Source organism: Zootermopsis nevadensis, unplaced genomic scaffold (genome assembly GCF_977971745.1).
Source record: "Zootermopsis nevadensis isolate Lab colony 2312 unplaced genomic scaffold, Znev_1.0 Znev_ptg000023l, whole genome shotgun sequence".
NCBI lineage: Eukaryota > Metazoa > Arthropoda > Insecta > Blattodea > Termopsidae > Zootermopsis > Zootermopsis nevadensis.
Window position 1 is genome coordinate 8,629,852 of NW_028259155.1, and position 13,196 is coordinate 8,643,047.

The window sequence follows — 13,196 nt, forward strand, 5'->3', positions numbered from 1 at the left end:
GTAATCCTGGGGTCTCGGGTTCGATTCCCGGCGGTGCCCGAATTTATAACTTGTGTTGGGCAAGGCCGTGGTCTAGGCAACACGGAGTTTTCCTCCGTGGCATCCCAACAATTACTCCATTCACACACAGAAGAAGGCAATGGCAAACCACTTCTGGATCATCTGCCAAGAACGTATATGAACAGGTCCCAGTCCGAGGATGGAAGGATCCTGTTCATATGGACCTGTCGTCAGACAGAACACTAAATAAATAAATACCACTGTTGAAAGGTGCGTTAATTGTAATTCAGACACCTTCTGGATATGGGCATGATACGTGGACCTCCAGATGCGGCATACATAATCCATTATAGGATTGTGTTATAGCGTTAACTTTGTGGTTGGTACTACCTCACTGCAGCCCCCAAGTTGGACACAGTATGATTCTCTGAAATTTTCGTATCTGGCAACAAAACCAAAGAACATTACAACCCAAAGGACCAACATCTGCACCAAATTTAACTTTACAAAATTCTTCTTCAGTAATTAAATTATATGAAATATGGTTATAATGTTACTACCTCTGTCTACACAGCGTGTTTTTATTTTTTAATATTATATGTTCTTATAAAAAGATCTGGGCAACTGTAGTACACAGACATTAATTTTCAAGACTCCTCCTGTATACAGTGAAAACTCACAACCAAAAATATTACGAATGTACAGATACGTATAACTTTTCATCATGAACTGGAAACGAAAATAAAGTAAATGTTCTGCAGGACATAAGATTTTATTTACTGTTTTACGTTTTCGTCTTTGAGTCCATGATCTTACGTGCACAGCTGATAAAAAGTCATAGGGATATGAAATAAAAGTATCAGTAAGAGCAATACATTTTTAAGAAAACTCTTTCTCAAATGATTGAAAGTATAAAAATTATACTTTTAAATTTACCAATTATTAATATAGAGATTACTGAATTTATAAATATATGACACGACACACACTTTGCATTTGAACTCTGGAGCTTGTTACATAAAATTGTAATTTCTTTGAAGTATGTTTCTGTCTCTTTCCAGATGGGGTCAATTCCAGAAAAGGAAAGAACACGTGGTCATTATTAAGACTCGTAAGTAGCACATTTTACTATTTACAAGGCTTAAATTTAATTTTATTCTCGGGAATTACACAGGAGTGCTTTATTAATGTGTGTGCGCACGTGCATGTGCTTGTCGCGTCCTCAAAGTAAGTTTCCCACTCGTCCCACAGCTAGCAAACCTTATATTGCGCGAAGCGACTGTGCGTACGTGATAGAGCAATGACGTAGCATGGCGCATGCACTAACGGCACCTCCCGCGTTCTCACAGTAGCATCGTTGCAGCTGTTGAAGATGGAGGTTCTTATTCCAGCTCCCGCCGACTGTGAAGTGCGGTCAGTGATAACGCTAGGCCGCACACGGCTCGACGGACAGCAAGTCTCCTGCAGGAGTTCAGCTGGGAGGTGTTTAATCATTCACCCTACAGCCCGGACCTCGCTCCCAGTGATTTCCATCTTTTCCTACACCTCAAGAAATTCCTGTCCGGTCAGCGTCAGCGTTTTGAGAATGACAGAGAGGCGGAGATGGTTGTCACACAGTGGTTCCAATGCCAGGCGGCAGACTTCTACGACACAGGTATTCAAAAGTTGGTCCCACGGTATGACAAATGTCTCAATTCCGGTGGCGAATATGTTGAAAAATAGCTGGACACTTGCTGTATCTGTTGCAATAAATATTTCCATGAAATTGTGTTTTGTTTCTGTAAACGGCCCCAGGGAAACTTACTTTGAGGACGCGCCTCGTACATACACTCAGAAAACAAAAATACAAAGAGAATACAGATAATATAGAGTAAAAAGAGTTTTAATGACAATTAATGGCTAATGACAAGTGTAATTTTAATGCAGAACAGATACCAATGTGAAAAGTGTAATAAATACAGGAGCGTCACTTGAAATGGATCAGAATTGTTATCAAAACATGCCAGAAGTTCTTGTCAATTGGTTTTCACAGCTGTTTTAATATATAACTTTGGTTTTCAGGTATAAGCTACATTAAATATTGAATGGTAACTGTAATGTTTGACGGAACATTTGAAAACTTTCAACATTTGATGTGGCTTATCCCCGAAAGACGAAGTAATATATTCCGAGGGCTTATAAGATATAAATGTATAAATCTGAATAAAGAGTTGAGAGCTAAAAGTAATATGTATAATAAAAATAGTTTCATAAATGCCATGAAAGATTGTAATTGAAGGCAGAAACTTGACTGATAAACTTTTCTCACAACCGCTCATTGCAGTTCTGACTCGTCACAACTTTATATTATATCCATTTGACTTCAGTCAACATAAGTTTGATTTATTGAGCAAAATCATAACTTACCTGAACACATGAATAGTAAAAGCACCAGGAAATCTGGACTGACTGTTTTACATGTGCACGTGCGCACGCACGTGTAGCATACCAACAACACCTTGTGCAGGATTGAATTCCTTTGCTAATTCTGTATAACGTGGCAAACAATATATAATTCAAGGACAGGGAGTATTAGTAACTCACAACATTAAAAATAAAACTTGTGGTTTCGTTCTTCCGCCGCCAGTCTTCATTCCAGAAATGTTCCAGTTACGTCTTTTAGTGTCCCAAAGCTGCGTTAAAGGCTGAACCAGTTGGCATGACCACACCTCAGCTGCTGTGTGTTGCAGCTTAGTTTTGATTTGTAGTTTTCATGGCAGTGGACATTTGCATTATGGTCTTGCAGTTTTATATGAAGCCATTACCTCTGTATTCACCGTAGAATACTGCATGTCGTAATAACCAAGAAGACCACGATCTACTTTAAAATCTTTTGCCCTCAAACGAGAACTTACGAGGCTCGTCCACAAAGTAAGTTTCCCTGGGGCCGTTTACAGAAACAAAACACAATTTCATGGAAATATTTATTGCAACAGATAGAGCAAGTGTCCAGCTATTTTTCAACATATTCGCCACCGGAATTGAGACATTGGTCATACCGTGGGACCAACTTTTGAATACCTGTGTCGTAGAAGTCTGCCGCCTGGCATTGGAACCACTGTGTGACAACCATCTCCGCCTCTCTGTCATTCTCAAAACGCTGACGCTGACGCTGACCGGACAGGAATTTCTTGAGGTGTAGGAAAAGATGGAAATCACTGGGAGCGAGGTCCGGGCTGTAGGGTGAATGATTAAACACCTCCCAGCTGAACTCCTGCAGGAGACTTGCTGTCCGTCGAGCCGTGTGCGGCCTAGCGTTATCACTGACCGCACTTCACAGTCGGCGGGAGCTGGAATAAGAACCTCCATCTTCAACAGCTGCAACGATGCTACTGTGAGAACGCGGGAAGTGCCTTTAGTGCATGCGCCATGCTACGTCATTGCTCTATCACGTACGCATAGTCGCTTCGCGCAATATAAGGTTTGCTAGCTGTGGGACGAGTGGGAAACTTACTTTGAGGACGCGCCTCGTACTTCTGAAATGGCACTTGACTAGAATTTTTGAATATAAAAATTTTAGGAGCACTTTTAAGTTTACTTTGTGTATAAGTTCGTGTCTTTCGACGGCTTTAGTCTTTGTCTTTATTTCACCCAGACTTGTTTTACGTTTGTCAGTCACTGAGAAATTTCGGTTTAGTAAACCTGTAGATCTTTGTCCCTTGATTCTCTCTTGAAGGACCTTAATTATACACTTTTTTATCTTGCCTGTGTGTATAAACCCGTAGCATAATGATATCCTCCTTCCTGCCAAATCTATTAGCCATATTTAAAATATACGTTTTGAAACTAAACAAAAAGATTTATTTGTGTTTTCATTTACATTTATCCTCAGGGCTGATGCAAAGATATTTTGTGTCTTACTGAATGTATGCGTTCTACACTTTGCCTAAAATATATTTTAAAACAAATACGCATTATGATTTACAGTTTTATTTTGACAGACCGAGTAACAGTAACTTACCGACTGAATAAAGTATTCATTTTTTTTTATATTTTGTTGCTGTAACTGTTGAACTGTTTCAGATAGGTATTCAAAATTTGGTGTCCTGATGACTGAAATCAATTCTGATTAATAATTCTAGCATGACTTGCCAGACTACATAGGCACAAAAGTCTACAATTTACATTTGTCATTTGATGTACAAATACATGTCTGTGGAAAAAAGAAGGTAAAATTGGCTCCACACCAATACATGACACCGTAAAGGCTTTCTACGCCATAGTCTCAAGTTCCCAGTGTCTTTAATATAAATACTGTTCATCATGGTCTTCTCGTAAAGCTCAGTCAGTGTAGTGACTGGCTACAGATTAGACGACCAGGGTTCGATCCCCGACGGGGACAGAGAATTTTTCCTCTATCCTCTGCATCCAGACAGATTCTGGGGCCCACCCAGTCCCCTATCCGATGGGAACCGGAATCCTTTCCCGGGAGTAAAGCATGGCCGGGGCGTGATGCTGACCATTCACCCCCATCTAGTGCCAAGGTCAAGAATGAGTAGGAGCTATACCTCCTCTCCCCCCAAGCGCCTACATGGACAGCTTTACTCTACTGTGGTCTTTGGGTTATGATGCAGAGCAATCTTGTAGGTGGTTAGCGATATATTTTGGATAACATATAGCCTCCATCTACATGGTAACCTGAAGAAGGAAGCAAGACATTGGTACCATCTGCAAGAATGCTGATCATCATAACCCAGAAGCCTGAATTGACACTTTCGCTGTAGTTAATTCGTCAAATCTAATACGAATCAATTTTAAAGGATTCAGATAATGGCATATTACAGTTGGTACCAGTGGGTTAGAGTCATTTGTATTCTGTCCAGTGTTCTATTACTTGTACAGTTTGAGAGATCGAGCCGCGGGAAGGCAGGAAGTCTGTGCGGATTAGAAGAAGTCCTCAGCTGCATGCAGCGCATTGACTTTGACGACGAACAGTTATCGCGATATCGCGGGATGTGCTGGACCGAATTTGTCGCCCATGTTGAAAAAAAGAATAGTGGTGCTGGCAGTAGTAGCAGCAACAGCAGCAGTAATTCAAGTTTGGTGTCAAGCCCAGAACCACCCCCTCGACCAGTGTCTCCACCCCCTGTCGCGACATCCCCTCGTCGGCGTCTAAGAGGTGCTCTGGTACGGGCTCAGAGTGAACGCTGCTTCGAGCGACGCTTGACGGGAGCGAGGGCCATGTGGCGGGGTCTAGAAAAGACGCCTATAAAACCTAGTCCTCTGGTGACAACCCTCAGTGAGAAGGACCTTCTGGTATCACCAGGTTCAACGACCAGCAGGGCAGAGAGCAAAAGGAGAGAGGCAGTGTGGGATCTTTTCCAGAGTGAATGTGCATTTTTGTATGAGCACCTGATGGTACTAAAAAATGTAAGTACATTTTCTGTATGTGCTGCAAACAGCTGTAAGTTCCAAGTGAAGACTTTTTTTTCCCCTATCAGGACATTTATTTTTCACACAAATATGTATTGCTTTCTTAATTTAAAAAAAAATGTATTTGTTTTCCTACTTTAATATTAATATATTATTTCTTAAAATGGAGTCCAGTGATGATGAAAGTATTCCATTCATGTTATTTTCATCTTCATCCTTCCAGTTTGTGTCTGAATCCAAATCAAATATTCTGCGATTTATTACAATATCCTCAAGAATCTAGTCCATCACGTGCACGTTCGCACGTACTCGTCTGCTTCTTTCCACCGTGACAATGCAGAAAAAACGAAGTACCTGAATGTGTTCATATCTTGTCAGCAGACAGCAGGACAGTATCAAAACTTAAACATAACTAATAAATCAATGACGAATTTCATATACTTGAAAATGACAGTAAGAAACCATAATTGCCTTCACCAGAAGATCAAAGCAAATGAAATTTGATGAAAACTTTTTACTTTAGAATTCAGAATCTGTTGTCTTCCCGTCTCCTATCCAAAATGAAAAGATGAAAATATACAAAACTGTAGTTTTATTTGTTGTCATAATAGCTACAAAACTTCATCTCTGATATTAAAGTAAGAACGCAAACTGAGCGCGTTTGAGGGAGTGGTGCTTGGGCGATTGATGGACCTCAGAGGGAGGAGGTTACGTGGTGAGGAGTTTCATGGTTTGAAGCCTTCAGCAGGTGATCAGATCAAGTAGGATGAAACGGCAGGACATGTAGTGCCAGAATTACGTACAGAATGTAAACTGGTAACCTGAAGAGAAGAAACGACTTTAGATTTGAAGATGTGAACCGGAGGGCAATATTATGATTGACTTAGTGGAAGTAAATCGTGATGATTCCAATGCCATTCATGTGCCTTGTAGCAGACACTGTAATGGGATTTCATGAACACAGGATTTCATAATCAGCTGTAAAGACAGTCAATTAGTGTATCAGTCAGATGATTAATTATTTAACTTTAATCTAGCTCTCCGTACCTCACATGCTGTGTCCGTTCAGACCAGAACATTCATTAATGCTAGTCTGATAGTTACGAAAGACGAACAACAGTTGGTATGGTGACCTGCACTGGCTGATGATGAAGTTTCTTGTTGTACTAGGATTAATTTTTATATTTCGTACATAATCTTCAATAATACATGCTTCTTCTTTTTAATTTATTTCAGGTATTCATGGAACCTCTCAAGAAGATTCAGGTAGAAGGATTTGCAATGTTCGCCGAACCAGAACTGCTTTTCGGAAATTTGGATGAACTCTGCTGTGTGAGTGAATATGATGTTAATATACCAAATGGTAGGAGTTTTCTGCCCACAGATTGTCATTTTGGGACCACATATATTCTGTGTGGATAGTTGAGCCTAGGGATGGCCTAGAAATCTGTTTTGTTGATGTTTGCGAAAATTCATAGATGGCAAACTCATTTCCATCACACAATCTTATTCATCATGTCTCTTTCACTAGAGAAGTCGATGCCGCGACAAAGACAATAGCTGGCAATAGCCATCCCAGCCTGGTGCAACACAGGTCTCTGTCCTGGGTCACAGTTGGTGTCCAGACTTATGATCCACGACAAACACCCGCCCTTACATCAGATTTTCAACCACTTTTGAGCACCTGCTACAAGTCCGCACATGCAGAACCAAATTCCCAGCCCTGGTCCTATTCAAGGAATGTCAGAATTCATGAATATACCCAAACCTAATGAGTCTTGCTCCAAGACATCCGACTTGGAAGTGGATCAGCCCAACGCTTGAGTAGAAAAGAGTTGAACTAATTTACATACTTCAGGTTAAATTCTTCAGAATGGAAAAAAAAAACATTTAATTGTAACGCCTGTACATTTCACCAAGGTTGTACATCCTCAGGGGCTCCTAGGGCTAAGCCCCATTTCATTTTCAATGTAATGCGAAGAATGGCACTGAAATGACTTATAGTAAGAACATCACAGTAGTTACGTGATAGTGGCAGTACTGTCATTGGACAGGTTTAGAGCTCCTCGTAGCATATTTCACTAAAATGGAGTGCTACTGTGAGTTTTCTTGTGTTTTGATAAGTAGCTTTTATGCTCGTGTAAAAAATTTTCCAAGATTCTTTCCTGGGATAGCTCATCTGCTGTGTCACCTTCAGCTTCCAGCTCCATTGTACATTTAACTCATGAGCTGTCACCGCAGTTTAGCTCACAGCCATTACTCAGTAGGACATTCGGGTTCTGGACTTGGAACATGACAGCGAGATCGTGTTATCTCTGTTGTGAATTTTGCCGCAGTTGTAAATATGCTGAGGAATGCGTGCGGTTGCAGTCACGTTCCTTGTGGTGTCTGCGTTTAAATGCTGAGAGTGCTGAGGTTTTAGTTGAGAAGTGCGCTGTGTAAATGTCTGCTACTGTTCCAGAAGAAAAATGTTCTCATTTTCAGGTGACATACGCATTCTGTAAGGAATTTATCAGTCTTCTACTCGAGAATGTCGGCGCAGGCGGAGAACTACCAACTATTGACGTTTTAGTCAAGTTGTTTCGAAAGGTATGTTGTCTCTGGAAGCAAACTTCTGAACTGTGAGCAAGATATTTGTTCAAAATTGTTGTGTGAAATAATAAATGCATGCAACATTTTATTTGTAAAACCTGAAGAAGACCTTGACATACATGAAAGAACAATATTAATTTTTTTTTTTAAGAAGTAGAATATCAGGATGCAGCCCGGACATCCATCTCAGGATGACGTCCAGTGACGAGCTCCTCTGAACCTGGTAATGAGCCTTTTGAGTTCCACAACAGATGGGGAATTTTATGACTAGCTGAGAAACTGTTAGCTTATCACTAATGACATTCTTCCATAGAATGAGTTAATTTTATGAATGGAACTCAAAATGTGAGGGCAGTTTCTGTCATGAAGTGTTTTTGTAGACGTCACTTATACTTCACACTGAGCGAAGTCCAGGCACGTTGTGGGGTAGCCATTAAGGAGTCGATACACGATGCCAGCCTGCTTGTGCAAATAAGTGATTACACAAATTAGCCTCGCCTACTACACAAGCTGCTTGTGCAATATTCATTTGCTAAATGGATTACAAAAAGTTATTTTCAACTGGTAACCGGGGAAACTCCGTAAAGATTAAAGAATTCTGCTGATTTTCGTGCCACGCCAATTGCCACTGCATGTCCTGGAACTGCACGAGTATCAGCACACACTATACAAGAACAAGCGCGCGTATGATCTGAAGCTTTAACGGCGACCAAGTACAACGAATCCTTTCGGGCTGCCAGCCGTGTAAGGTGGTTGAATGGGGAAAAAAACACCAGCGTTCTGAGAACCATTTTCATCCCCAACTTCAGCTTGAGAAGGATTCATTATAACAACCACAAGGAAATATCAGAACCTTTTGAATTAGCACAAGCTTTTTGCACAGTCGGTCACCAACACAGCACAACTGCTTACACAATCACCTGTTTGTGCAGGCTGGTGTCGTACATCCAGTGGAGCTCCTGACGTCACAGCATAAAGATGTCAGCTTTGCTTTTTCATTGCATCACTGTTGAGCAGCGTTCAGGAATTTGATTTTCGTGATCAGAGGAGGTAAGACTCTCCGAGATTCACAGAAGAATGTTAGAAAACTGCATTACTTCAAGGAAGGTGTACCAGTTCGTGGAAAGGTTCCAGAAAGGCAGAATAAGCGTCGTTGAGGAAGAATGCAGTGGCCATCTGACCACTGTGGTTCGACAGAACAGATGGATTACTGCCACTGATAACAGCTAATTTACAAATGATAAAGGAGTCAAGGATGTAGTGCATACATAACCAAAAATATTCCTTCCAGATAGCATCAGGAAGTTATATATGGAGAAGCTGGTGATTACATTGAAGAATGACAGTCACTTTCCTCTTGTGTACTTTTGGTAGAATAAAAAGAAAGAAAAAAGTAAATTGCCCTCACTTTTTATGTCAGAGTCTGACGGCCGAATAATATCAGGTGGTTCTTTGAGTTTCAATATAAGGTGTATATGTGGCAGGACCTAACATGGTGAGTCATCTGTTTGGTTTCAGTAAATAAATTTTAATGTTATTACAGAATTCAGTTCATTGGATCGTGTTTGGACCGAGAAATGTGTTTCCCTCGTTGATGTTGCTCTTACGGGTTGTGGAACCATGTGGATGCACACAGATAACCAGAATATTTTACTGAGACCACAAGGCATCACAACCCAGCGGAGCAGCGTCAACATCTTCACTGCCTTAAGAACTTGAGTATGTCTTACTTTTGATAATTCAGAATGAGACAGAAACTTTATTTCAAGCTCTTGTAATTCTGTTGGGATACAATGAACTGAGAAAACAAATTATGTCCTGCGGGTAATTGTTTTTTGACTTCCGTGCCATTGTTTTGTTACGATTAGACTGTTTTTTTTAAGGAATACTGACAGAAATTTTTTTTTCAGAGTGCAGAAGCTGACTCTGTGTCTCATGCATACCACTGCTATGCCCTCAATTACATCAACGCACTGAATTACCTAGAAACGCTGAGAAGGCACGTAGAATTCTGTGAATTTGAGAAGGTCAGTAACTTATTTCTATTCCATTTTGTATGTATTCAACATTGTCAAATTTATCTTTTGGATTGTGAAGTAGTCATTGTACAAAGCAGTAATTTTTTCAATTAAATAAAGTATTTGTACATTCCAAATACACACAGAGATACGCCTGTAGTGCCATGAGGAAAAAAGTGTTTAGATATACCTCGTTCTTTGTGTCAGGGAGTTTTGCTGTCATACTGATTCACTTCATAGATTCTGACAATGAAATTTAATATTGCTAGGTTTTTTGGAATTGTTCCATTGTTTGCTATTTTAAAACAGACCACAATGTTCTGAGAACTGGCTCTGCTCCCGTCTTCAGACAGAAAAACTAATAAAAATAAATAAACTGGATTAAGATTGAAGAAAGAATGTGTGTGGTCATAAAGCCGAGTGTCAGGTTTTACTGCTATATTTATAAAATGTATTAATAAGTAATTACGTCAGTTATATTTCATTCGTACAGAGTAGGTTGACGAGCAAAAGTTAGTATTTTACATTGCCAGTAATTTTTTTCCAAATTGAAACCAAAATTTTATGATAAATGGCTTGTAAAATCCTAAACTGCTTCATTCTTGTCATAGTGGTGCAGCAGAGACCCGCGTTGCAAGAAACTTCAACTTACAGATTTGCTTGTCGCTCCAGTACAACACATCATGAAAGTTCCACTCATCCTCAAAGAAGTGGAAACACGAACTGAGGACAGTGCAGAAAGAGAACAGATAACACAAATTCTAGAAATTGAAGAGAATTCAATAAGTAAGTAATTAGTTACCAGTGAATACTAATCTGACTAGATTGTGTGTGCCCAGTTAATTCTTTCTGCACATTGTGCAATTCTTGAGGTTTTTAATATCCAAGTTACAAGCACAAGGGTTCTGTCGTCAAATTTAATTTCAACTGCATAACACAGAGGCAACTCGTATAAAAAATTTATTACTGTCTACAAATATTACAAGTATGTGGTCCTTCATGTTTGTTGTATGTTGTTAAGTTGCTTATAAACTTTTAAAGATTGCCCTTATCAATAATTGCCACCCTCGGTAACTAGCGGTTAGTGTGCTCGCCACTGGAACCAAGGTTCGCGAGTTCAAACCTGACTGAGGTCGATGGATTTTTAAGGATGATAAAAATCTGTAACACGACTTCCTTCGGAGGTCCCATGTCATAGATTTACGGCATGTAAAAGAACATTACGAGCATGATACGAGATGTTTCATAAGCAAAATTCAGAGGCCATTTCTCACTCAAGTCTCTCCTGATTCGCTACTAGATGGCTCTAGCAGACAAATCAGGATTCAGTAGAAATTGTACAGAGACAGCGGGCTGGGCACTCACTGCTCACAAATGAAAGCTTTAAAAGACCAAGGAAACCCCCCACATGGGAAGAGGCCAAGGCTCAGCTTCAGGCCGCTGTGCCATATAGTCAGGGTCTTTCCAATATTTATGTAAATATTTTTCATTCTGTAATTTAATCTCATAACTATATGTTGTGACTGTCATGGGCAATTATTAAAGCTGTCAAGTTTGATATCATTTATTATTTATGATAATGCCCTCTGTCTGTGATTAAATATTGCTTAATTCATGTATAGCTGTTTAGAAATAATATACATAAAACATATTCTCATAATTGATTAGGCCCTGTATATAGTCTAGTACGAAGTGGTAATAATAGATAGATTAATAGATGTTTTCTCCTTTTATGTTTTGCATAATATTGTAATTCTAAAATCACTTACAGTAATTTTATTTAATTTTACAGGGGAGCTAGATGACAAAATGAAATGGCTCAAGAATTTTGAACGTCTTTTGGAAATACAGAGGAACATCGTCTGGCCTTCCGTGTTTGAGTTGGATCCTAAGATTTATATCCCCGAGTTTCTGAAGCAAGCACTGACTAGGCAACCGTGTGATAGGATAATAGTGAGTCCGAGAAGACAGATAATAATAGAAGGTCCACTGCAGATCTGGGACACAGGAAAGCCACAAGAGATGTATGTCGTATTGTTCGATGACATGCTTCTAATTACGCGAAGGAAGAAAGGGCTATCGAAGAAGGTACAGTTATTTTTCTTGTATTAAATGTAAATATGAGTCATTACTATGAGAACGTGTATTTGAGGTTTTTCGCGGAAGTGAGTCCGAAGATTGCCGTCTTCTGGGCTGTTGCGCTGTGTAGTCTGGTAGAAGGTTGCCGAAGTTTCAGAGGTCCTTGCTGCCTCCATTATCAGGGTGGTGATGGATGCAGCAAGAACCTCTGAAACGTTGGTAAACTTCTGCTAGACTTCGCAGGTCAACAACTCAGAAGACGGCCAGCCATCGTTAGATAATACTTTGTCTGCAGAAGTCACATATACTTTTATTTTTGGCTTGAAGTGACTCAGTAGCACATTTCTACCAGTGTTAATTTTAAATTATAGTAGCCAGAATTTATCAGGGATTAAATATAACCGGTTCATTCCCCTTTGCAACGCCAACTCCAACATTTCCACATGTATTGCTTCACAAAGTGAGGTAACAAACTAGATACAAAGAACCTAAAGGAATGAGAATTTCAGTAAAACATTTGAAAACAAAAGAGATTATGTTCAGCTCAAAATGCAGTATAAAATAATTCACATAAGTATCACTCACAATTTGAACAAGTTCGCATCTTCATAAGATTCCAGCATAGTCTTTATGATAAAAATACAGGACATGCAAACGAAATTATTATTTCTTTCTTAGAAATCCTCACTGTCAGAGAACTGGGCCAGTTCCTGCAGTCGCGGCTCATCGGCATCAAGCGAGTCTTCCATGCGATACGTTGTATACAAGCAACCTCTCTCCTTAGACCGCTTCTTTATCCACGACGTCACCATTCCTGAAAGTGCATCATGTCGCCTTGAAGCAGCTTTTGTTCTCGTCAGTCTCAACCGGTTCCAGCAAGTAGTAACAATCCACACCTTCCAAGCGCCTTCAGATCAGTCAAAGGTATCTTGAGACAGTTTAATTCTGGATATTGAAGGGGGGATATTATATCTTCATACCCACGCTACCTCAGCATTTGTCATGAGTTCAAGAATGTTTGACCACAAATGTTTCATACTACAAAATATACTTTTCGTTACTGACACATCCATCTTCGTGCATACAACAAACTCA

General features: G+C 39.8%; 1 protein-coding gene across 7 annotated transcripts in view; it reads left to right on the forward strand.

The window, feature by feature from the left end:
• Window positions 1-13,196, forward strand: part of LOC110834979 (uncharacterized) — a 147,916-nt gene that overhangs the window by 124,742 nt on the left and 9,978 nt on the right. For 6 of the 7 annotated variants that reach the window (XR_015536624.1, XR_015536623.1, XM_087354252.1 and 3 more), the window contains 8 exons: window positions 1,041-1,111; window positions 4,882-5,409; window positions 6,649-6,744; window positions 7,897-8,001; window positions 9,915-10,031; window positions 10,634-10,808; window positions 11,815-12,110; window positions 12,780-13,025. Coding sequence is in view for 5 of the 7 variants with exons in the window: in XM_087354252.1 (XP_087210378.1) it covers window positions 1,041-1,111; window positions 4,882-5,409; window positions 6,649-6,744; window positions 7,897-8,001; window positions 9,915-10,031; window positions 10,634-10,808; window positions 11,815-12,110; window positions 12,780-13,025 (1,634 nt within the window). In the remaining 2 variants the exon portion in view is untranslated. The remainder of the gene's footprint in view (window positions 1-1,040; window positions 1,112-4,881; window positions 5,410-6,648; window positions 6,745-7,896; window positions 8,002-9,914; window positions 10,032-10,633; window positions 10,809-11,814; window positions 12,111-12,779; window positions 13,026-13,196) is intronic. The other variant, XM_087354256.1, reaches the window with a different exon arrangement.